The sequence below is a fragment of the Elephantulus edwardii genome, unplaced genomic scaffold, assembly GCF_000299155.1.
Source record: "Elephantulus edwardii isolate Elephantulus edwardi_28Jun2011 unplaced genomic scaffold, EleEdw1.0 scaffold00050, whole genome shotgun sequence".
NCBI classification, from domain to species: domain Eukaryota; kingdom Metazoa; phylum Chordata; class Mammalia; order Macroscelidea; family Macroscelididae; genus Elephantulus; species Elephantulus edwardii.
In genome coordinates, this window is record NW_006399800.1 from 10,607,376 (window position 1) to 10,633,460 (window position 26,085).

The 26,085-nt window shown below is 38.0% G+C and overlaps 1 protein-coding gene across 2 annotated transcripts in view; it reads right to left on the reverse strand.

Annotated features, from left to right (window-relative positions):
• Positions 1-26,085, reverse strand: part of LOC102871340 (small conductance calcium-activated potassium channel protein 2-like) — a 258,815-nt gene that overhangs the window by 18,129 nt on the left and 214,601 nt on the right. For both annotated transcript variants that reach the window (XM_006886678.1, XM_006886679.1), the window contains one exon: positions 6,592-6,702. In XM_006886678.1, the coding sequence (XP_006886740.1) occupies positions 6,592-6,702 (111 nt within the window). The remainder of the gene's footprint in view (positions 1-6,591; positions 6,703-26,085) is intronic.

The following is a 26,085-nucleotide window of genomic DNA, read 5'->3' on the forward strand; positions in this document are numbered from 1 at the left end:
GGAGCGACGGCGCAGGAGGGGAAGACCCTCTATGAGATGGATTGACTCGGTGACTGGGGTAATCGGGATGGGTGTGACAGAGGCAGTGCGGATGGCCCAGGATAGAGCAGGGTTTAGGGCTGTTGTGCATAGGGTCGCTATGAGTAGAAAACGACTCCACGGCACATAACAACAACAACAATATATAGTACTCTTGAACTGATCATTCTTATTGCAATCTTTCATTTCAATCATTTAAGATTCTGTCTAGGTAGGGAATATCTACCGAAAATCAGAGTCTAGCCTTCAGTATGAATTGTATTTCAACACTAACAAGATAAATTTCCTCATTACTGGACTTAATGATATATGGAGAAAAGACTGAAGTTGTCAATGATTTAATCTTGTTTGGATCCACAATCTAACAGCCTTGGAATTAACAGTCAGGAAATCAGGAGTAGTATTGTTCTGGGAAAACCTGCTGTCTGGAAGTCTCCAAATTACTGAGAAGCAATGATGCCAATGTAAGGACTAAGGTGCTTGTGAATTAGGCCAGTGTCTTTACAATCACTTGCTATCTTGCTATGCATCTGAGAGGTCGAAAATAACAAAGGATGGCAGAAGAAGAATTGATGCTTTGAGGTGCGATGTTAGAGAAGAATACTGAATATTTCATGGATGGCCAAAAGAACAAATATGTCTTGGAGAAAGTTCACCCAGAATGTTCCTTGGAGGCAAAGACGATAAAGTTTTGCCTCACATACTTTGGGCATGTTGCTAAGAGGCTGTTTCTTGAACATCATGCTTGGAAAGGTGGAGAGTTGGCAAAAGAGAAGACAACCTTCAGCCATGTGGATTGACACAGTGACTTTCACAAAGACTCTATTGTGTCAGAAATTGTGAGGATTGCACAGGATAGAATAGGGTTCAGATCTGTTGTTCATAGGATCATTATGGGTCATACTCCATTCAACAGCACATAACAGCAATAACAACAATATATGTGTATTTGTTTGTTTATTTGTCCAAGGAAGAGGAAATTGGAATAAATTTACTAAACTTGAAATCTGATAAAAACAATTTTTCTAGGTGGGTTTTCTTGTTTTGCTTGAGGGTCAGGTGTGGACTATTTGGTTGCTTTTATTTCATTCACAAAAGTGTGTGAGCTGACTGGATCTGCTGGATTTAACAAACAATGAGGTGTAGGCTGGAAGCCACTTGTTTAGAGTCAAGCAGGACCGGATGGTCTGGCCTTTGTATTTAAAAGTCGCTTGGATACTTTATGAACTTTGTATTCAAACCAGTGTTGTTGCTGTTAAGTGAAATTGAGTGGAGTCATAGGCGACTCATGGCGACCCTATGAACGAAAGACCTGAACACTTATATTACTTTTGCCATTTCCCCAGGTTCACAGGGTTTCTAGAAGCAAGCTATTTCGGAAGTGGATGCCACTCTTGCTTCCAAACTTGTTTTAATTAGGGAGCTCCACCAAACACTGTCCACCATGGGTAACCATTGTTGCATTTGACACATCAGTGTCACAGTGTTCAGCTTCACAGCAATCATGAGTTACCTCTGTACAGCAAATGGACAGACCAGGTTTATACGACCTAGAAGAATGTTTAACAAAAACAAAGACAGGCCTGAGGGCCATGGATTACAGTCACCCACCTTTGGTTTGGTAGCATCACTTTCTGTCCATTAGGTCAACTGATCTCTATGCTATGCAAACTAGTATAAAAATTAAAAAAAAAATGGGAAAACTAAATTTCATTGGGCCATGGGGACCTGGAGTTAATTGTGTTTGGGGCGAACATTCTTCTGAATAGTACAACAATGGTCTGTGAATTTGGTGTACTGATGTAACTTGGGGTTGGTGTGATATTATACATGGTGCCACTGATGAGTCAAATGTCATAATGGTCACCCATGGTGGACAATGTTTGGTGGATCTCCCAGATTAAGACAGGCTTGGAACAGAAGTGGCATCCACTTCCTAAATAACACGCCTCTGGAAAATCAATGAATTTAGAAAGACAATGATACTTAAAGAACAAAATTTAGGTTTTTTTGTTCAGGGAGTCACTATGAGTCATGCTAAACTCAATGGCACTTAACAAGAACAACAACAATTGTTTTGAAAACCTATGCGATAGTTCTATTCTGTCCTTTAGGGTCACTATTACTTGGAATCAACTTGATGGTAATGGATTTAGTAGTTTATTTTCTCTTCTAAGGTGTCACGCACGATGGTAACTTCAATACTCATCTCCAGCACAACTCAAAGGCATCATTTCTTCTTCTATCATCCTTAGTGATAGTGCAGCTCTCTGATACACAGAAAATTATTGCAAAGACCATGGATGGCCTTGATCAGGAGCACCTAGGGAACAGTGGAGGGAAAGTGCAGGAGATGAAGACCCTGGATAAGATGAATTGATACACAGTAACTCGGGCAATAGGGGTAGGTATGCTGGAGTCAATGAATTGTTGTATATATAGGGTCACTAAGAGTTGCAACACTGAATGGTTCAAAATTGGGAAGGGTGTGCGCCAGGGATGTGTCCTATCTCCATACCTTTTCAACCTGTATGCAGAGCAGATTATCCGAGAGGCTGGGCTCTATGAGGAGATGCATGGCGTTAGGATTGGTGGAAGATCTATCAACAATCTGCGTTATGCAGATGACACAACCTTGCTCGCTGAAACTGAGGAGGACCTCATGCACTTGCTGCGAAGGGTCAAGGACTGCAGCCTTCAGTATGGACTGAGGCTCAATGTCAAGAAGACAAAGATTCTCGCCACTGGACCAATTGGTAGCATCAGGATGGATGGCGAAGAGATTGAGATTGTTCACAGCTTCTGTTTGCTCGGCTCCACAGTCAACGCTCTTGGCACCAGCAGCCAGGAAATAAAAAAATATATTGCGATGGGAAAGTCTGCTGTTAGGGACCTCTCTAAAGCACTCAAGAGCAATGGTGTCTCTTTGGAGAAGGTGCGCCTGATACAGGCCATGGTCTTTGCAATCACTTGTTATGCATCAGAGAGCTGGACAATGACTAGGGAGGACAGAAAGAGAATTGACGCCTTTGAGCTGTGGTGCTGGAGAAGAGTACTGAATGTACCATGGACTGCCAAGAAAACAAACAGATTCATCCTAGAGAGGGTTAAACCAGGCTATTCCTTGGAGGCAAGGATTCTGGGGCTTTGTCTGACATACTTTGGACATGTTGCCAGGAGGGACGGGTCCTTGGAGAGGGACATCATGAGGGTAGAGTAGAGGGACAGCACAGGAGGGGAAGACCCTCTATGAAGTGGATTGATTCAGTGACCGGGGTAATCGGGACGGGTGTGTCAGAGGCAATGCGACTGGCACAGGATAGAGCAGGGTTTAAGGCTGTTGTACATAGGGTCGCTATGAGTTGCAAACGACTCGACGGCACATAACAACAACAACAAAAGTTGCAGGTGACTCAATGGTATATAACAACAACAACAACAACAACAAACAATATGCCAAAATCAACAAGAACAACAAATTAAAACTGGTTCTCAACTGAGGGGGAATCTGAGGGTATATCTGGTAATGTCTGGAGACATTTCTGTTGGTCACAGATTGGGCTGAGTTCTGCCATCTAGTGTAGAGATCAGGAAGGCTAAACCTTCTACAATGCTCAAAGTAACCTCACAATAAAGAATTACCTGATCCAAAAACTCTGGCAGTGTAGTGCTTAGCTCAATGGACTGCTAACCAAAAGACTGAATTTTTCTAGCAGCAAAGAGAGTTTAAGGTTTTGAGATTGAAAAATTCTCAACTATAAAACCAACATGTATTCTTTTTCTGATGAAACTGGATAACACAAACTTCTTCATCATAGGTGATAGATAGCAATGTGATACTTTAGATTTTATAACTTAGACTTTGTGTTTTCTTAACTCTCAAAAATGATTCAATTAATTAAGATATTTAAAAAGAAAATTTAAAAGTATTTCCTTCTTACAATCTATATAGTTAGAGGCTTTATAGGTTATATAGGAGTCTGGGTTCTATGAGGAAAAATGTGGCATCAGGATAGATGGAAGCCCATCAACAATCTGCTTTATGAAGATGATACAACCCTGCTTGCTGAAACTAAGAAGGACCTGAAGCACTTGCTGCAGAAGGTCAAGGATGACTGCAGCCTTCAATATAGACTGAAGCTCAATATCAAGAAAACAAAGATTCTCACCATTGGACCAGTTGGCAGTAGTATCATGATAGATGGTGAAGAGATTGAGATTGTTAACAGTTTTAGTTTGCTTGATTCCACAATCAACACTCTTGACATCAGCAGCCAGGAAATCAAAAGATGAACTGCATTGGGAAAGCCTACTGTCAGAGACATCTCCAGAGTACTGAAGAGCAACAATGTCAGTCTGGAGACTAAGGTGTTCCTGATACAGGTCAAGGTCTTTGCAATCACTTGTGATGTTATCAGAGAGCTAGATAATGATTAGAGAAGATAGAAGGACTGATGCCTTTGAACTGTGGTGTTGGAGAAGAGTACTGCATATACCATGGACTCCTAGGAGAACAAACAGGTTCTTCCTGGAGAGGGTGAAACCAGGCTGCTCTTTGGAAGCAAAGATTCTGAAGCTTCATCTGACATACTCTGGACATGCTGCAAGGACATGCATGGGATGGTAGAGGGATGTCACGCCTTGGGAGGGTATAAGGTCATCACAGGAGAGGAAGCCCCTCGATGAGATAGACTGATTCTGTGACTGGGCTAACGGGGTTAGGTGTATGAAAGACAGAGAGATTAGCACAGGATAGAGCAGGGTTTAGGGCTGTTGTACATAGGGTCATTATGAGTCACAAGCAACAACATCTCGATGGCACATAACAACAACAATATAAAAGAAGCTAAAACATGATAAAAATTAAAGACTGTTCATGGAACATTCTGGAATTTTCCCAAACATGCTAACTTGCCTTGCTTATTTGTGGTTCTATCATATTTTTTTTTTTACTTGTTAAGAAGATTCACTTGGAGACATATGGGCTATCTGGTATTTTAAGGTATTTTTCCGCCTTAAAATTAAAATAATATTTTAAGTATGGCATTTATTTTCTTCTTGAGAAGATGTATAACCTTACTGATGAAGTTATTTTGATTATACAAGGAACTCTATGGAAGTGTTCTTCTGATATGAGAAAACGGGTGATTCAGACGCCACCTGTGCTGTGGAAAGTGTTCCAAACGACCTGAAAAGCACACAATGAAACACAAAGCTTCTGCTACAACATCTGGATTAAACTCAGGCTAATAATTCAGCACGTACTGCTTTTCATGTCTTAGCAGATCCTTGAATGTCAAAAGAAATGCAGTCCTAACATTTCATTTATCTCTTTCCCTCTATTTTCCCATAGAGAAATATTCAAAAGACTCGAGAATGAATTCTACAGTGGGAGGAACATGCTAAGAATAGGAAATCCTCCAAAATGGTAATTCCTGACCCGAGTGTGACATCTTCAATTGGATGGCTTTGCTAGCTAGTCAGGATAAATGAACTGGCAATGCAAAGAACAATACTTTTTCATAGTGTAGACTTAGGAAAGATCAGCATAAAACTTTTCCTTTCATAAATAGAGCATAAAAGAATATTTTTATTGACATGAATGATGATAGGAAGTTATCTTCCAAACTAGATTACAATCAAGAGTGTTCAAATCTAAAAGGTGAAAATTAGAACTGTACTTAAAATCTCTCTTGGCTTTTTAATAGTAAAATTTATCAAATAACAATGCATTTTGTTATTTCAATGACATCCTGCTTGGGCTTCACTTTTATTGAATGGTTAATGCAGCAAGAGGATGCTGCTATAAAAACCGCTTTTAGGCTGTGGTATTTTGACTATTAAGAGAGGCTACATTTTCAGTCTAATAAAAGATGGTATTTTATCTTTCATGGCTTTCTTGCTTCATGACTTCGAGCAAGCAAGTGACCTAACTTCTTGATTTCCATATTTATAAAAAGCGTATAATAAAAATGCCTCCTTCACAAAGTTGAGGGCAAAATAAGTTTACACATATCCTGTGCTCAGAGTGGTGCCAGGAACCAAGTGAATGTTCTGCAGAAAATTCTGCAGACTGCTTTTTCCCAACTCGTAATCATTAGAACTTGATATCTCATCCAGATGAAATACCTTTTGACACGTCTCTGTCACTCTCTATGACTCTTAATTATTCATCTTTACAACCTCAGTGTCTAGAAAAGTGGATGCTCATAGAAGTTCAGTAAAATATTCGTTGAATCATCTCCTAGAATTCCTCTTCTCCAATGACATTGAGTTCCTTCCTACTCAATCCAATAATGGTATCTTTGGTGTACTGAAAACGTAAATGTTAAGTAGTCTATTAATTTAGATTTATTTGTTTTATTTTCTCCTTGAGAAAATAGCACAGTTGTGCAATTATTTCCTGACCTGACCTACAGTTACAATATATGAAGTTGTTACTAGGAATGCATCACTTTATGAAAGACACCATTTCCACTTCAGGTTTCAAAATAAAAATGATATTGCAAAAAATTAAAAAAAAATCTTGATGATGCACGGGTGGTAACTTACTCTTTTAGTCAGCTGAGTATCCATCATGAAATTGTGCACATGTTTTTCTGCTTTGGTAAGTTCTAGCTTCCTTGCCACTACGGCTACCACCAGAGCTGTGCAACCGGCACCCTGAAAACAAGGAGAAAAGAGAGCCCTGAGGAATTATTTCGTTGTAATAAAATTTAAAAACATAATATGTGCTAAATATATACGTTTTTCAAGGAAAAAAGCTCTATAATATTCAATTAATAAAGCATCTTCAATGGATCAAATTTTCAAAAGCAAAGTCAACAAACATAAGTAATGTGCCATTAACTTGGGGTTAAAAAAAGTCCATAAATTTAAAGTAATAAAGCAGAATACCTAAGTAAAACCACATTTCTACCATGAGAAATAAATGGTCAAAAAGTAGATTAATGATTGGCCAGAAACTCTTTGGGTCAAATAGTAAATTAGCTTAGCTGAATGAAATAAGTATTTTTTTCACCAAGAAAAAAATATTTTATAATCTTTCAAGATGAGACTAGCATTGCCATCAAGTGCAGTGTACCTGGACTGAAAGGAACAAATTACCTCAGCATATTCACAATCTCAGAAGGTTCCATGTACATAATGGAAGGAACCAGAGAAAGATCACAGTAATTGGAACCTGGACAGCAGGGTATATGAAGTGTCAAAGGCAACGGATACTTGTGGATGTTTCAAATAATGTAAATGAAAATTGTCTTTTAAAATAAACTTTGCATAGCATAGCCCTTTTTTTGGACACAGAGAGATAGGGTGCTCACTGAAGCATCTCAAATTCTTATGTGGTAGCCTATTTTCCATCATTAAGAATGTGTATTTGGCAAAAGTCTTTCTTTTTAGATGAAGATCATTAGTTACAACAGCAACTGTGCACCTTAAAAAATGAGATGATCAATATCTTGGATATCTAATATTGAGGAATGGCATTCAGGTTACAGAATAAGATTACAACTATATTCAAATTCTTTATCCAAAATATTAAGATACAATGGTAAAAAAGCAATCTAGAAATTAAATATATAATATGATCCCAATTTTATTTTTTTTTAAAAGTCACCACAGGAAAAAAAGAACTAGAGAGAAGTAAGCCTAGTTGTGAATATGGATAACAGGTTATGTTTTAGTTAGAATACTGATAACATTTTTGTTCAATCTATAATTGTTCATTATATAGATATATTCCTTATATAAACAAAGCATTGTACATTTAAAAATGACAATTTATGGCTTACAAAAACATTTAACCTAATCATTATATATCTTTTTATTAATTTCAAGAAAAAGATCATTTTCCTAGATTTATTTTTTTTAAATATTATAGTTTGCTATATAATCAATTGATTCTCTGGTCCACTGAACAAGGTGCTGCAAAAAATATGACAGGAGGGAAAAAAAGAGAGAACAAACTGGCCACAGCCTAATATTATGATCATGGAGAGAGACAAGGTATTAATGATGAATTAATACTATTTAATTATGATTTTTTCAGAGAAATTGAGTATTGCCTTCCATCTATCTCTATTAAAAATCTTTATCTTCAGAAAGGAAATTATACTGCTCATAAATCAGAGAGAGAGACCAGAAGATATGATCCAGTTTAATCCTATAAACTTAGAGATGAATAATTGCTTCATTGTGCATTAGTTGTCTCAATTAGGAATCTTAATTAGCATTGATATCTTACCTATCTTTTAGCTCATTACCTAATAACCCAATTATTATCAAGTCAATTCCAACTTATAAAGATGCTATAAAACAGTAGAAGTTTCAAGGCTGTAATCATTACAGAAGCTGACTGCTATTTCCTTCTCTCATTAAGTGGATGGTGGGTTTCAACTGTTATTTTAGTTAGCAGTTCAACACATAATACATTACGCCAAAAGAGGTCCTTATAACTGTGGTCTTTAACAATATATGAATCATTGTTTTCCAATTTAAAGGGAAAAACAGCACATCAGAAGAGAACCGCCAGAAGTCCAGTCTGGGTTTAGAAGGGAGCATGGTACTAGGGATACTATAGCTAGCGTTAGATGGATCTTAGCTGAAAGAAGGAATACCAGAGGAATGTATATCAGTATTTCATTGAGTATGCAAAGGCGTTTGACTGTGTGGATCATAACAAACTGTGGCTGACTCTGAGAAGAATGGGAATCCCAGAACACTTGATCATGCTAATGAGAAACCTATACTTGGACCCAGAGGTAATCGTCAGAACAGAGCAAGGAAACACTGCATGGTTCAAAATTGGGGAGGGCGTACACCAGGGATGTATTCTGTCTCCATACCTTTTCAACCTGTATGCAGAACAGATTATCCGAGAGGCTGGGCTCTATGAGGAGAAGTGTGGCGTCAGGAGTGGCGGAAGATTCACCAACAATCTGAGTTATGCAGATGACACAACCCTGCTTGTTGAAACTGAGGAGGTCCTGAAGTGCTTGCTGCAGAGGGGCAAGGACTGCAGCCTCCAATATGGATTGAGGCTCAATGTCAAGAAGACAAAGATTCTCACCACTGGACCAATTGGCAGCAACAGGATGGATGGTGAAGAGATTGAAATTGTTCACAGCTTTAGTTTGCTTGGCTCCACAGTCAACACTCTAGGCACCAGTAGCCAGGAAATTAAATGATGTTTTGCGATGGGAAAGTCTTCTGTTAGGGACCTCTCCAAAGAACTGAAGAGCAATGGTCTCTTTAGAGACTAAGGTGTGTCTGATACAGGCTATGGTCTTTGCTATCACTTGTTATGCATCAGAGAGTTGGACAATGAATAGGGAGGACAGAAGGAGAATTGATGCCTTTGAGCTGTGGTGCTGGAGAAGAGTACTGACGGTACCATGGACTGCTAGGAAAACAAAATCCTGGAAATGGTTAAACCAGGCGGCTCCTTGGAGGCAAGGTTTCTGAGGCTTCGCCCAACATACTTTGGACATGTTTGTAAGGAGGGACTTGTCCTTGGAGAGGGACATCATGCTTGGTAGGATGGAGGGCCAGCGCAGGAGGGGAAGGCCCTCTATGAAGTGGATTGATTCAGTGACTGGGGTAATTGGGATGGGTGTGTCAGAGACAGTGTGATTGGCACAGGACAGAGCAGAGTTTAGGGCTGTTGTACATAGGGTCGCTATGAGTCGCATGCGACTCAACGGCACATAACAACAACACCACCACCTTATATTAAAAAATTGTAAAGAGTAATAGTTTAAAAACTGAGTGGGAATATTTAATTACCAAAATAAGTCAGCTTTGTTCATATATCATAACTGGTACAACTTTTCTCTCAGTTGTTGTTAGGTGTCATTAAGTATGACTCATAGAGACCTTATAAACAACAAACTAGAACCCTGTCCCATCCTGTGCCATCTTCACACTTCCTGACATACAAGAGCCCATTGTGGCAGTCTCTGTATCATTCTACTTGGTCAAGGGTTTACTTCTCCTTCTCCAACCTGCCACTCTTCCAATTATCATGTCCTCCAACGAATAGCCCTTCTTAGCAACATGCCCAAGGTACGTGCAATGAAGTCTCATTATTCTTGCCTCCAAAGAGCACTCTAGCTACACCTTCTCCAAGACATATTTGTTTGTTTGTTTGGCAGTCCATGGGATGTTCAGTGCTCTTCTCCAATATCAAAGTTCAAAGGAGTCAATTCTTCTGTTATCCTTATTCACTGTCCAGCTCTCAAATGCATAGCAAGTAATTGGAAATATCATGGCCTGAATCAGACCCATCTTAGTCCTCAAACTGACATCATTACTCTTCAGTAATTTAAAGAGGTCCCTAACTGCAGATTTTCCCAGCACAATGAGTCTCCTTATTTCCTGACTCCTGGTACCAAAGATGTTAATTGTGGAGCCAAGTAAGATGAAGTTGTTGACAGTTTCAATCTCTTCCCCATTCTTCATGATGGGCCTTTTGGTCCAATAGTAAGAATCTTTGTCTTCTTGACATTGAAATGTAATCCACACCGAAGGCTGCATTTCTTGATCATCTGCAACAAGTGCTTCAAGTCTTTCTTACTTTCAGCAAGTAAGGTTGTATTATCTGCATAACATAGTTTACTAATGAGTCTCCCTCCTATCCTGTTACCACATTCCTCTTCATAGAGTCCAGCTTCTCTATATTAATTAGTTGAGAATTTCTATCAGTAGTTACCATCATTGAGTATGACTTAAGAATCATTTGCATTAGGGATTTTTGTGATGACAGGAGTCCAGAGAGAAGGCTGTACAGTGGAGTGGACCTGGGGGGAGGGTTGTAAAACCATGAAAGAATTTTTCTTTTACTTTTACAAGAGGGTAGTGTACTAGGGAGAAGGGTTGGGAGGGGAGAAAAGTGCAACAATGAATAAATGGAAATCCAAAGTCTCTGTAAATTTTCATTGAAATTAATAATAAAAAAAAAGGAAAAAAAAAAGAATCATTTGCAGAGTTTGTAAAAATCTTAATGCTGCAACTATGTGCCAAACCCCTTAAAACAGAATCTCCAGGGATGAAACCCAGGCTTCTGAACTTTTTAAAAGATTTGCTGTGTTGTTGGCATATGGAAAGAATACAGAAAACTGCATGTAAATGGCCCTTTTTATTATCATGAAAGTTAAAGATGTTTAACACAATCATTTTCTTTCATTTCATTTCCTGAATGTCTTCATAATAAACATAAAGGCTTGGAACCCTACTGCTAAAAATCAGCCATTGAGAACTCCATAGCGCACACAGCAATGCAAACTCTAAATAGTAGAAGGGATTCGTGGCCATGGTACCAAAGCCATGATCACCTACTCAAGGACCAGCACCTGCTGACAAGCACAGGACAACCTGTTGCATCTACATTGCCAGATACTAATTCATCAAGTTCTGTGAGATTCCGGGCAGTGACGGTTCTATAGGAAGTGGAGACTGCAAAAATCTGAGAGGTCACTACTGCTATGAGAGAGTCAGGAGAGGGCAGTTGGCACAGAGGTTGAATACTGTTCTTCCCTGGCAGATGGCCACTACTGAGATCCTTCTGGAAAGAAATCAAATTCTCACAGGAGTGGAAAATCACTGGTTATCAAGAGCCTTTGGAAGTTAATTTTTCATTTGTGTTTATACATTATTCTTTCCTGTCTATTTCTTGCAATCCTTGTGTATTGGTTTTCAAAAGTCTTGTGCATTAATATGAAGACCTTTCTTGGGAATTATAGAAGTAAACCTGACAACTTAGTTTTTATTGAAACTACTGCCTAAATTCTTCATTCCATCATCCCAGCTGAATATTCTTTCAAATTGTAACTGAAGTGCCACTTAGAGTTAGCTTTATCACATGTACTTATTGTTTCTTTGACTAAATAATATTTAAAATGAGTGAACTCATAATAAATCTTAAGAGGATATGGTAAAACTTCTAAAAGCCAGGACTCGATGAGATTTCCTCATTTTTCCTAAGTTTAACAGGGTTTTGGACTTTATTTGTTTGTTTTCTCTTTTGTAAGTTTTGCTGTATAGAGAATTGTGTTACAAAAGCATTTTTTCAAATTTTAGAGTCATAAAAATGAAGCTGGTCTGCTTTTTAAAGCTTTCTAGGTTCAACATCAATTCCTGCCAATAGAGTAATGCTTACAGTAATTTAAATAATGGTATGATCTTATTGTCCACTTGGTGTCTACTTCCAGGATCATTCTATGTACAAAAGTAAATATGCTGTTCCAACATTTTCCTCAGAGCTTACCACTACACAGTCAACATATAAACAGTTGGTACCAACATATGTTACTCTGTAAAATTAAGATCCCTGCATATCTTTAACAAGATGAGTCATCTTACTTTTACTAAAGCCACAAAAGCTGTCTTGGTCTTTCCCTCTCATTTCACTTATAGTTTTAGGGAAAACCAAGGCAAATTACTGACCTATTCCATCAATACACCTGGGAGCCTAAAAAGAAAATGAAGAAAATTCAGTGTGTTCATGAAGTCTATATATTAATGACTGGGCTTACACTTTTTGGGGGACAGAAAAGGAGGGAGGGAGGAAGGGAGGGAGGGAGGGAGGGAGAGAAAAGAAAGAGGAAGGGAGGGAGAGAGGGAGGGAGAGGCAGAAGGATAGAGGGAGAGGAGGCTGCAGAGAGAGAGGTCCTTGCCTTAGGAAAGATAAGTAGTGATAGGCACTGGTAATGCTCATTAACCTATGTTCAGACCAAACTGAACAAATGACAATCAGACAACATGTGCTACTGCTGAATCCCAACATCTGGAGAGTCTTAAATGTTGCAGAATTAAAATGCAGCGTTTTTCTCCCTTCTATTCTTCATCATCATAGTCCAGGAACAATAAGCCACGCTGCTCTCTAGTAAAGGAAGTTCAGGAAGTTCATTTTGCCATGATCACACTATTACGTTGTTTGAAAAATTCAAATGGACACATTTTCACTGTAAGTTAACTGGTTATCCTGATCTCAAAATTGTTGTAGGAATCATAATAAAAACAAACTACTTTAGGTTTAAGCATTTGTAACTTAAGGATAAAAGCCTGGGGAAAAAAAGTTAAAAAATCCTTCAATAGAACAGTTTTAAACATTTCCTTATTGAAAAGAAAAAAACAAAAAACTTGTTAAAGATTCAGCATAATGAATGTAATGTGCATTTTAAAAATCTGTAATATTTATCACCAAAGACAGTGATTCTGGTAGAACATTAAAGTTCATAATATTCCAGTAGTTAACTACCCTCTGAGGGATTAGCTATAACTTTCAAAAGTTCAAACTCTGGTTTTATAGTTAATTCATTAGGCTATGAATAGTTAAAATATTATCAAAATATAGTTAATTCAAAAGAAAAAAAATATTTTACTACACTACCCCTAAATTAATAAAACAAACTTTAAAATATATTTAAAAATATCAGTGTGTTCTCTAAAAGGAAGGTAAAATGACTATTTAGTTTAAAAACATTGGCCATTTCTCTTTCTTTAGTGTTGAACAACTCAACATCTCAGAGCAGTAAATACATTTTTACTGCACTTACTAAAAAATCAGTTTGGCAAATAGGACTTATTAGGACTGCAGAGCCCTTTACTTCCTCTCCCAGAATGGCTACTGAGAGACTCCAATCACGGGAAGCAGCAGCTATGCTGCTTCTCTCTTTGAAACTACCCTACCCTCCTTTTTTGAGACCCTAGCCCACTTTCCTATCTTAAAGGAAGCAGGTGTAAGCATCCTCTTCCCCAAGTTCCTTGTAAGAAAATATAAAATCCACCTCTAACCTCTAGTGGGGGCTGGTCTTTTGCTTGAGAACCAGCTCAGCAGTTTCTCCTCAATAAACTGTCTCTCTTGGCCTGCACTGGATTCTATCCTTCCTTGGTGACCTTACAGGATGCAATAAGGCACCCGACAATAATCAATATGATATTCCATGGAAGTCTTTCAAGGTCTCTTCAAGTCATGGAAAAAAAAATAAGGAAGTTCTAAAGACAAATTCCCTCTACAAAAAATTTTCTACCTTTGTTTCTTCAAATTTAAGTTATTTGTTGATACCAAGGTGGAGGTCAATTTGATACGTCCTCATGCTGAGGAGAAGTGAGACAGTGAGTGTGGTTTTGAGAGCTCAGGGGTAAAACCCTGGCCTAGAAATCTGTCTTCATTTCAGTGAATTGCTTTTTCAGCTAATACTCCTCTTTCATCACTGGAAAGAAGGATGTTCTGCATAAAACTGGCCTCAACAATGAGTCATCTCTTGGTTTCAATCTCCTTATTAATCACGGTGCCAATGTGAGCACACACATCTTAGAGACAGGAAGAGGAGCCGTGCCAACAAAAAGTGCTGAGAGTTGAGAAAAATAGGTGGAATTGTGGAGTCAAGGAGCTGAATGCTGGAAGGTCACAAAAACTTCCAGCTATACTTGCCTGTACCTGGAAGAAAGCAGCTGTCATATTAGGGAAGTTTCTTGGGATCCACTGAGGGGAGCACAGAAGGTCCACTTAGGGCATTGGTGGGGAATTTAGCTTTATGACTGAAAAAGACATCATCCCCTCCTGCTGCTCTGCACCAAATAGAAACTATTATAAGAATTTAAAGGTAATCTCTCCTTGCTGGGTCTTTATTTGATAAGATTAAATCAACAAACTAGGAAGAATTAAAAAGTGAACAAAACCAAAATATTTAAAAGTATTTTATATTAAACACCTGATGGAGAGATAGATAGATAGATAGATAGATAGATAGATAGATAGATAGTTGGTGTTGTGTGCCGCTGAGTTGGAACCAACCCATAACTGACCCTCCAGCAAGTTTTCAGAGGCAGTTAACTGCAAGGGAGGAGATTGCCATCCTTCTCTAGTGGAGCAGCTGGTGAATTCAAACCACATGCTTTTGGGATTGCAGTGCAGCTTCTTACCACTAGCCCACCAAGGAGGATGCTAAGGACCCTAAGGTGTTATTGCTTTCCCCCCCTTATTTACACTCATACAATATCAAGAGACTGGTTTCCTATGTCCATTGACAGGGATGAAAAACTTCCAAAATAGGGAGATCCCAAAATACAATCAGACCCCAGGTATAACCCTCTTTTACATCAATCACTTTTTGTTTTAGCTCCACTTAATTCATTGCTGTGCTTGAGAACACCCACTGACTGACTTAACACGGTGGTGTCACTCTCCTTCAGGATGAAAAGCACTTAAGGCTGACAGCTGACTGAGTTATCCTGTGATCTAAAATCAAGACTCAACACTGGATAAATTTAATGCTGGCAAGATTATTACTGTCAAGTATTTTTATTTTAAGCAAAAGACGAGGTGATAAAGACTTCTGGATTTACTACATTTTGGGGTTGTTTTTTCTCCGAGTAAAAGTTTCGGCTTACTTAGTCTGCTGATTTTTAAGTTACTGCCAACAGAACACCTTTTATACACTGTTTTTGCTTACTCAGCATTACCACTGCGGTGTCATCTCTTTCTCATTGCCTGCCATCTAAAGTGGTTCCAATTCATAGCAAGCGTTCACTGGATTTCTGACGCTGTAAATCTCAGCAGGAGTTTGTTCATCTTTCTTCCAAGGAGCCACTGATAAAGTCTAACATACACTCATTCTACAATAATGGACTTATACAGAATTTGTCCTTGTGGGACTGAGCATACATAATGCTCTCCAGTCCCTTCCAAGATGAAAAGGTGAGGAAAAACGGAGTTACTTTCATAGTCAAAAAAGAAATTTCTAGGTCCATCTTGAAGTACAACATTGTGAGTGATAGGATTATATCCATATGCTTACAAGGAAGTCCACTGAACACTACTATCATCCAAATATATGCACCAACAACCAGAGCCAAAGAAGAAGAAATAAATGATTTCTACCAACTCTTACAGGCAGAGATAGATTGCACATGCAATCAAGATGCATTGATAATAATGGGCGACTGGAATGCAAAAGTTGGGAACAGGGAAGAAGAATCAGTAGTTGGAAAACATGGACTTGGTGACAGAAATGAAGCTGGAGATAGAATGATTGAATTTTGCACAATCAATGACTTATTCATTGCAAATACGTTTTTTAAGAGACATAAACGTAGATTATACACATAAATTTCACCTGATGGTATGCATAGTCAATATTTTGGTAGATTTATAATTATTTCATCATCTCTTAATTTTTTATTTAAAGTCTCATTTAACTAATACCAGTATGGATATCTCTGCTCTTTTCTGTTTACTTGTTTCATGGAATATTGTTCTCCATTGTTTTATTTTTCAGACTGTATCCAATGTCTAAGGTGTGTTTCTTCTAGGCAGCCAAAGGAGGATGATGATGATGATGATGATGTGTGTGTGTGTGTATGGCACAAAAGATATATACACATACATACATACATACATATTACACATACACACATGCATGTATAAGAGAGCTCTGGTGGCCTAGTCTGTAGGAAGTTGCACTGCTAACCAAAGTTGGTATCTCTCTGGCAATTTGAATCCACTAGCTGCTCTATGAGCAATATCTTCTCATGCTATTTACAACTTCTGAAAACCTATCTGCTTTCTCATGATGAACCTATTTGCTAACTCCCTTCTTGGTTATTTCTTAACTGTTTTCACATATGCTACATTACACAACTTAGAACTTTAAGGTAGTTGACATACAACCTTAACATAAAAGCTACTTCTGAGAATGCCCTTTCAGCCCTCATTTCTTTTACTACATTAACAACAGCACATGTTCAATAAATTTACTTTGTACTTGATCTTGAATTGTTTGGGGATTTAGTTATTGGATTTATCCCCTGAAAGTTTAATATACTTGGTTCTTATAGTTGCCCGTGTTGTTGCACTGCGTGCAGATATCTTACTCTCCACAAGGTAGGAGTATTTAGAGCTCTGGTTCTTACACGTGCAACACTCTCTTGAATGGTGTTTGAAGAGCTGGTTTGGTGGCAGCAATCCCCAGAGTTTCTATTTGGAAATATCTTCATTTCACCCTCATTTTTTAATGATAACTTACTAGATAAAGAATCCTTGGTTTTCAGATGTTTGTTTAGCTTCAGAATCTTATACAGTGTCTTCTAGCCTTCAGGGTTTCTAGGGAGATATTCACACTGATTTTTATGAAAGTCCCTTAGTACGTTGTATCTTGTATTCCCCTCCCCGTTTTCAGAGAATTCTCTGGTTGCCTTTGGTTTTCAAGAATTTTATTAGAATATGGTACAAAGTTGATATTCTTGTATCTATTCCAATAGAGGTCATGTAACACCCTGTATGTGCAGACTTGGTTTTAATTTTGTATCTGGGAAATTATCCCCCAAAATTATTTCTATGCATTTATTGTTTTGGTGATCTGGGATTTCAAGAATTTTAATTTTAGATTTATCAACTAAATTCTAGATTTTCACTTGGATTTGTTCACTTTTCTTTGTTCTTTTCTTTTTAAACTTGGTAAGTTCAATAATCTTGTCTTCTAGTTATTCTGTGTTCTGTATGTTCAAAGCTTGTGTTTAATCTTTCTCTTGCTTTTTCTAATTTAGTTGTTTTATTCTTCAGTTTCAGCAGTCCTCTGTGAATTTGTGGATGTTTTCACTTTTCATGTTGAGCCTGTCATTTTGGTCCTACATTTATCCTGATGTCCACAAGTGTATCTTCTTTGTACTTCTGCTTTTTTAAAATGTATTTAGCACTACACTGAAAATTAATTATTCTTTGCATTATTTTGGCCTCCACAAGATACATTTCCTTTTCTTTATCTTTTTCTTTTGTCTTCCTCACTCATGATTTTGGGAGTGTTACTAATTTTTGTTGAAATTCAAACTTTTAAAAATGTATTTATTTTTACTTTAAATTGTATGTTCCAGCTTTTGTGAGAAAACCTTGTTCTTGCAGGATACCCTGACAGGGTATGGGGCAAGTTTCTAGCTTCCAGTTGAAAAGCCAGGGACTGTACCCACTAAACTGTGGAAGGAAGATGTGGCAGTCCACTTCCACAAAAACTCAGGACTCAATGGGCCTGGTATCATCTCATGAGAACCACTAGAGGGCAGGCTTAACTTTAGGTTTTGTTGCTGTTGTTAGATGCTCTTGAGCCCAGTGGGTCTCATAGGAACGGCATGAACAACTGATCTGAACCCATCTTATTATCCTGTGCCATCCTCATCATCTCTGACATACATAAGCATATTTATGTAATCATTCAGTCCATCTTGTTGATCATCTTCTTCTCTGGGGCTAACTGTCCATCTTTCTAAGCATGATGATCCTTTCTAAGGAATAGCCTCTCTGATTCAGTGCTAATTCTGGAGTTCTGAATACTTGTTCTCTGAAATTCTATATGCATGAGCAGGAGAATTGGTTTAGCTGGTCACTGACAAAAGCGATGGAACTTTGCTGTGGGTACTTCTCTATGTCTTTCCTCATAGTCCCTGGAGAGACTCAGTTATGTTAAATTGCTATGGTCCACTTCTCACTGTGTCATGCTGTCCTCAGCCTGAAATATTCATCTCATTCGGCTGCCTTGTCTGTTTTTTCCTAGTGTCTGTTTGTCTTAAGAGGAGGTGAAGGAACAGTGTTGCTGAGACTTTGGAAGCCTGACTGGATGTCTGCAGAACACCCATAGCCAATTTGCACTGTCTTGAAAATACAAACCACTGCTTCCTCAGATTAACTCCCTTTTGTGTCCCAATGCAAAATGGCTGTGATGAACAAGCACTTTTAACACTGGCAGCTCAATTCTCTGAGCTTCTTCTGTGCCAGTACCCCTCTCTCCTGTGTCTGGATGCACCCTGACTCTTCAGTATCTCAGATGTTGTCCAGAGTTACGAGATTTCAGTCAGTGCTTATTTTTAATCATTGTTCACTGAGTTGAGAGTCTCTAAACTCTCAAATCTTTCTCCGCCTTTTCCAATACTGTTTTGTTTTTTTTAAATATCTTGGAAAGAGAGTTTTGTTTCTCTTTCTATGCTCCCTGGGTAAGTTTTGGTAAAAAGCAAGTCTCTATTCCACCTGTTTTGATTCGTTAAAGCACTATCAGTATCAATAGGATATTAATATTTCCATAATCAACTTTGTAAACACAAATTAAAATTTATAAATAAAAGCTTGTCTTGGATTCACTACTTACACTTACAGATGAAAAAAAGCCAAAAGTTATTTTTCAACAAGTGTATCTGTTTTTCTTAGAAACAAAGAAAACATTTTTTCCCACATATTTTAACAATATTTTTTCTGTCCACAGCACTACATGTTCATGTACCAGGCTCCCCAAAATATGATCCACGACACAATCCAGCTTTGAGTTTTGCCTTAGAAAAATGTGGTCTATCTACTAAGGTCATGGCATGAGGGAATTCATTAATTAAATTATCTTTATGAAGAAAAGAAACACTGCTAGTTTCTTTACATGTCCATTTTTAAAATGAGAAAATTGTCTCACTTTTAGCATATAGATAAATTCTATTTTACCTCAAAATGAACAACAGCACATAAAGGCATGCATTCTATCAAAATTTCATAACTGCAAGAACATTAAAATACAAAACAGCACAAAGAAACATGGTACTTCAGAGATAATATACAAGATGATTCAGACATGACCCTGTAGTCTCTGAGGAGTGTCACAAATTAAATTTCTTTCTCATATTTTATTAAGGACCAAGACAGAGAAGACTCATCAAAAGCTGACAATGTATCTTTCGCTTAAGCACTATGAAAGCCCTTAGAGGATTAGGTAAATAAACATCTGAAATAAAGTAATTTTTGGCTTGTTGCTCTTATGCACCATGGAACCAGAACCAACTCATAGCCAAACCCCCAGTGGGTATTCAGAGGCAGTATATTATACAGAAGATGAGTCATCTTTCTCCAGAAAAACAGCTGGTCGATTTGAACTGTGTGCCTTTGGGTTGGCAGCACAACTCTTCATCTCAAAGCCAGGTAACGAAGAACAATAAATGGTATTTAAACGTTTTAAAATTAAAAAGGTAATTAAAGCCAAAACCAACATCTCCCTGACATAGCAAACAGCTCATTCAATCTTAAGGTAATTAATCTTTTACATGTGATCTCAAAACAGTAACATTCCTTCAGAAATTTATATTGTCAGCTAAACATTCCCATATTTCTCTTTAGAGAACCTCTTGAATCTCAGGGAAATTATATAGAATGTCATCTATGCCAAACAACTTACTCCCCAAAGATGGCTCTGCCTTCAGCTTGTACTAGGATAGAGAGAATTCAGTATTTCACAGTATTCCAGATTTAAAGATTATAGCAGTTTGATATGTGCAGGTAACCCACTTTCAGTTGGTTTTAGGGAATATCAATGTTTTGGAAGTGTTGAGCTATTACTTACAGTGATGAAAAATTTGGCAATAGATATTGGTGATATTTGTACTACATGGTTAATATAATTAAGTCACTGACCTCATGGAAGGCAATAAATTGGCAAATATCTAAAGTTAACATAGAAATTAAGGCAGAAATAGAAATTAGGGAGAAGGACTGGCCATCCACTTCTAAAACAATAGGCCTTCTAAACCCAATGCACAGTTTTGTTGTTGTGTGCTGTCAAGCTGGAACTGACCCACAGCTGACTCTCTAGGGAGTTTTCAGAGACAGTTAATCACCTGGGAGGAGACTGCCATCCTCATGCAGAGCAGCTGGTGGATTCAAACTGTGAGTCTTTGGGATCATGGTGCAGATTTTTACCACCAGAGCTCTGTATGCACAATATTGTTGTTGTGTTGTTGTTGATTGCCTTCAAGTCGAGAATGATGACTCATAGCGACCCTATGAACAAAAGGCCTGGAGCCCCTCTACAACTATCAACATTTATCAAAGTTCATAGAGTTTCTGGAGGCATGTGATTTAGGAAGTGGATGCTATTTCTGTTTAAATTAGGCTAGCAGATATAGTCAGGTTGGCTCAGGATAGAGCAGAATTCAGAGCTATTGTGCTTAGGGTCGCTGTGAATTACAGTTGACTCAATGGCACATAACAAAAATGTCACCTATAGTTTTAGAATAAATTTTTAAAAAGTCTGTCTTTTCTTTTTGTATGCCAACTTTTTATTAACTGTTTCCTGAAGACAGTTGTTGTCATTTTTATAGGTAATACGTTTTATTTAAAATATGTGCTTTGGTGAAAACAGACCAGGGCTTAATTTAGCAACAACCACCATTTATTTCTTTTTTTATTATTATGAATTTTAATAAACATTTACAGAGATTTTGGATTTCCATTCCTTCATTGTTGTACTTTTCTCCCTGCCCACCCACCCCCCTACCCCCAGTTCACTCTTCTCTTTGAAAAGTAAAAGAAGAATTCCTTCGTATACAACCCCCCTCCCCCACACCGCCCTGTCCCCACCCCGAGTATACTCCACTCTGCAACCTTCATTCTGGACTCTTATGACAATCATAATACCCTATAATATGTTGCTTTTAAACTGTTCTCTCCCTCATCTATTTCAATGCAGTATACATAATTTATCCAGTTTTTCTCATTCTTACTCCAACCCTGATGTCAGTCCCATTCTACAGCAGTAACACTAAGCAGTGTTTGTCTTTTTGTGACTGAGATATTTCACTAGGTATAATGTCCTCCAGGGTCACTCATTTTGAATAATATTACATGAGTGCCTTGTTTTTCAATGCAGTGTAGTATTCCATTGTGTGAATGTACCACAGCTTCTCTATCCATTCATTTGTTGATGGGCACTTAGATTGCTTCCAACTCCCTGCTATTGTGAACAAAGCTATGACAAACATGGGTGTGGTATATCTGCTTGGATGGTGGTTATGGCCTCTTTAGGGTATATTCCCAGTAGTGGAATTACTGGGTCAAATGGTATCTCTATTTGCAACTTTTTGAGAAAGCGCCACACCGCTTTCCACAGTGGTTGCACCATTTTACACTTCCACCAACAATGAATAAGAGTTCTAGTCTCTCAACAACCTCGCCAGCATTTGTTGCTTGCTGTTCTGTTAAATTTTGCTAGTCTTACTGGGGTGAGATGATATCTCATAGTTGTCTTGATTTGCATCTCTCTTAGAGCTAGGGATTTTGAACATTTCTTCTTCGTGGTACTGGTACAATGACAGACACATAGATCAATGGAATAGAATTGAGAACCCGGAAATCAGCCCATCTACTTATGGTCAACTGATTTTTGGCAAGGAGATGAAATCAGTTAAGTGGGGAAACTACAGCCATTTTAGCAAATGGTGTTTGCAAAATTGGAAAACTATCTGCAGAAGACTCAAGCAAGATCCACACCTCACTCCATATACAAAAATCACCTCAAGGTGGATCGTGACTAAAACCAAGGACTATAAACTTCATTAAAGAAAAGCTTGGAAGAACTCTAGTAGTCCTAATGCACAACATAAACAATTTTCCAAGTATCCTGAAAAATCTACAACCAGGAGAAGAAAGTAGATGAATGGGACCTTGTAACTTCTCCAACAGGGTAAAAAGGGAAGCAACAGACTGGGAAAAAGTATTTGGTAATGACATGTCAGATAGGGGACTTATATGTAGAATTTATAAAATACTTGAGCAACATAACAAGATAAATGTAAATGATCCAATTGAAAAATGGGCACAGGATATGAACAGACACTTTGCTAAAGAAGACATTCAGATAGCCAACAAGCACATGAAGAAATGTTCAAAAGTCTGTCTTTTTAAAGTAGCAGCAGAGGAGGGAGCAGGAAAAAATTCCCATCTTAAGGACTGTAGGATATCTTATAATAAGCTTAAAGAAAAATGTAATTGTATTTATGTTCATATAGATTAAAGGAGCTCTGGTGGCTTACTGGTAAGGAGTTGTGCTGCCAACCAAAAGGCAGATGGTTTGAATCCACCAGTTACAAGTGAGAAAGATGGGCAGTCAACTCCCATGGATTTATAGCCTCTGAACACTCACTGGAGGGTCATCTACGAGTTAGTTTCGAATTAACAGCACATAACAACATTGATAAAGGTTACTGATCACTTCTATTTTGAAAACAAAATATAAGATATACCGATTTAATTATGTTCCAGAGGAAATATGTATTGTAAATCCTAACATCTGTCCTTTAAGATCTGACTTTTATAAATCCTTTGGGAGATGTGCTGTCTTTGTTATATTAATGGAGCAGGATTAATGTATGATGTACCTTGAGTTAATTTCTTTGGAGAAACAAAAGAAGTTAAATAAGTGAGCAGAGGAGTGATGAGATGAGAGAGATAAGACTCATACGATCTCTAAGGAAATAGAAACTGAAAAAACAAGGACCTTCCTCCACAGTCACCAGAGAAAGGACGCTTCCTTATAGAGCTGGCATCCTGAATTGAGATTTCTGTTCCCAAACGGGGGAAAATAAATTTATTTGTCAAAGTCATCCATTTGTGTGTTTGTTACAGCAGCACTGAATAAGAGGGAGCTCTGGTAGTGTAGCTATTAGGTAAGGGTAGTGCTAACCCCCAAAGCCACACTTCTCTGACAGTTTGAATACACCAGTGGATCCAAGGGAGAAAGATGAGTAATTGCCTCTGGTGTGATTTACAGTATTGGAAATCCAATGGAGGGTCAGTTATGAATCAGTTCATATACAAAAGTTATCAATGAGTAAGACAACTAATACAAGTAAAACTCAAGTAAGAAGGATTTAAACAGACATAAAATTCTGTATTGTCAGATGAGCCTTTTCTGAAGGAGCTCTTCTTTAAATATTTAGGGAGAATGAAAAATCAAGGTAAAGTTTAAATACCTTAAGATCCAGATAAGTCTAACTCCAAATTGGGCTCTGATCACACTGTGCATGAGCCACTGAACTGTAATGCTTGGTCACATGCTTGAGGAACAAGAAGGGAGATATCCTGCCCCAAAGGAAGTTGTTTCTATCAAACTTGAGGGGAGAGACTATATTATCTTTTCTTCTAAATAGCATCATTCATGTGCCTTGAGGGCTTGCTAATGAATTCTCAAAACAAACAAAAAATCTACCTAAAATTTATAGGTATGTCAGTTTACAGGTAATTAAAATGTTTTAATAGTGAGCTTTTTGAGAAGGGGAAACTAAACATAATGGATCATATCAAGCCTAATGGGGGGGGGAAAGCAAAGCTCACTACAATTTACAAAGTTGTATATTTCTATGTTGTTGTGTACTGTCAAGTCAGAACTGACCCATAGGTGACCCTCCGGTGAGTTCTGCGAGGCAGTTAATGACATGGGAGATGTCCATTTGTCTCCCACCAAGCAGCTGGTGGCCTCAAACTGTGTGCCTTCATTATTGTAGTGCAGATCACAGCTGACCCTCTATTTGGGTTTCTGAATGTGTAACAGCCAGATAGGAGTGGAATTTGGGTTAGTAGCACAACCCTAGTGACTAGAACACTAGAGTAGGCTTAACTACCTACTGTTGTGTGCTGTTAAGTTGGAACCGACCTACAGCTGATCCTCCAGTGGGTTTTCAGAGGCAGTAAATCACATGGGAGGAGACCGTCCATCCTCCCATTGCACAAATGGTGGATCTGAACCACGTGCATTTGGGATTGCTGAGCAACTTCTTACCAGTGGGCCACCAGAGTTTGAAACTGGTTGCAAACATTATTTTCACCGCATGTTTCAAGTATTCTAGCACAATTCTACCAGGAGAGAGAAGGCAGTTCCAACCCCATTAATGTTCAGTCATATCAGTTGGTTCTGTTTATTGGAACAACTTTTTCCCAGGACACTGATAAAAGAAAGGATGTTGCTTCTGCAGCAGTCACCACTGAAAGCCCTCAGTTAGACAGCCTATGCTCTCTCCTGCCAGCATCCAGGAGGACACAGGGGAGAGCTTGGACAGAGGCAACTAGCTTCAGAGATTTTGGAAATTGCCAGTTGGAGTCACTCTATGTTGTGATTTGCAGCATTATGTAGACAAGAGCAAAACATATCCAAATGTTTTCTTGTAAACAAACCTAAATAAAGCAAATGGAGAAATGAAGAAAAAAAGTGTTGCTATGCCTGGTCCTGGGCTATCCTCACAATGATTGCTAAGTCTGAGCCCACTGTTACAGCCAAGGTGTCAAGTGATGTAGTTGAGGGCCTTGCTCTTTTTCAGATTTTCTAACTGGTCAATTGACTTGAAGAGATCCATATTTGTTTCCTTTCCCATGAAAGGAGATTTAATAGAATGTGGAAATTAGTGAATTGAATAAATAGTCCAAAAATGACTAGAACAGTACAGTAACAGAAAATTGCCATAAGTTTAAGCAGGATTTAGAAGAGGCGGTGGCACCATGGATATCCTTGGTAATGTTAGATGGATCTTGGCTGAAAGCAGAAACTCCAGAAGAATGTATATTTGTGACTATTCAAAAGCATTTTACTGTGTGGATAATAAGAAGTTATGGCTAACATTGAGAAGAATGAGAATCCTAGAACACTTAGTTGTACTCATGTGAAACTTATTTCTAGACCAAGAAGTTGTTATCCAAAGAGAGCAAAGGAACACTGCATGGCTTCAAAATCAAGAAAGGTGTGCATCAGGGTTGTATCCTTTCTCCAGACCTAGTCAATTTATAGATTAGGCAAATAATGTGAGAAGATAGACTTTATGAAGAAAACTATGGCACTAGGATTGGAGGAAGACTCATCAGATAAGTATGTAGATGATATAACCTTGATTACTGAAAACAAGAAGGACTTACAATGCTTGCTGCAGATCATGGACTTCGATATGGATTGCATCTCCACATCAAGAAGACAAAAATCCTCACTACTGGACCAAGAAGCAGCATTACGTTGGATGGAAAAATGACTGAAGTTATATACAAATTTCATCTTACTTGAATCCACAATCAAGAGATCAGGAAACATGTTGCCTTGAGAAAGTGGGCTGTAAGGGAACTTACTGAAGTCCTTAAGAACAATGATGTTTCTTTAAAGAATAAGGTGCACTTGTTTCCTTTATCATCCTATTATTAATTTCTAATTTTGTGGCATTATGGTCTGAAAAGATGGTTTGTATTATTTCTACGTTTTTGAATCTACTGAT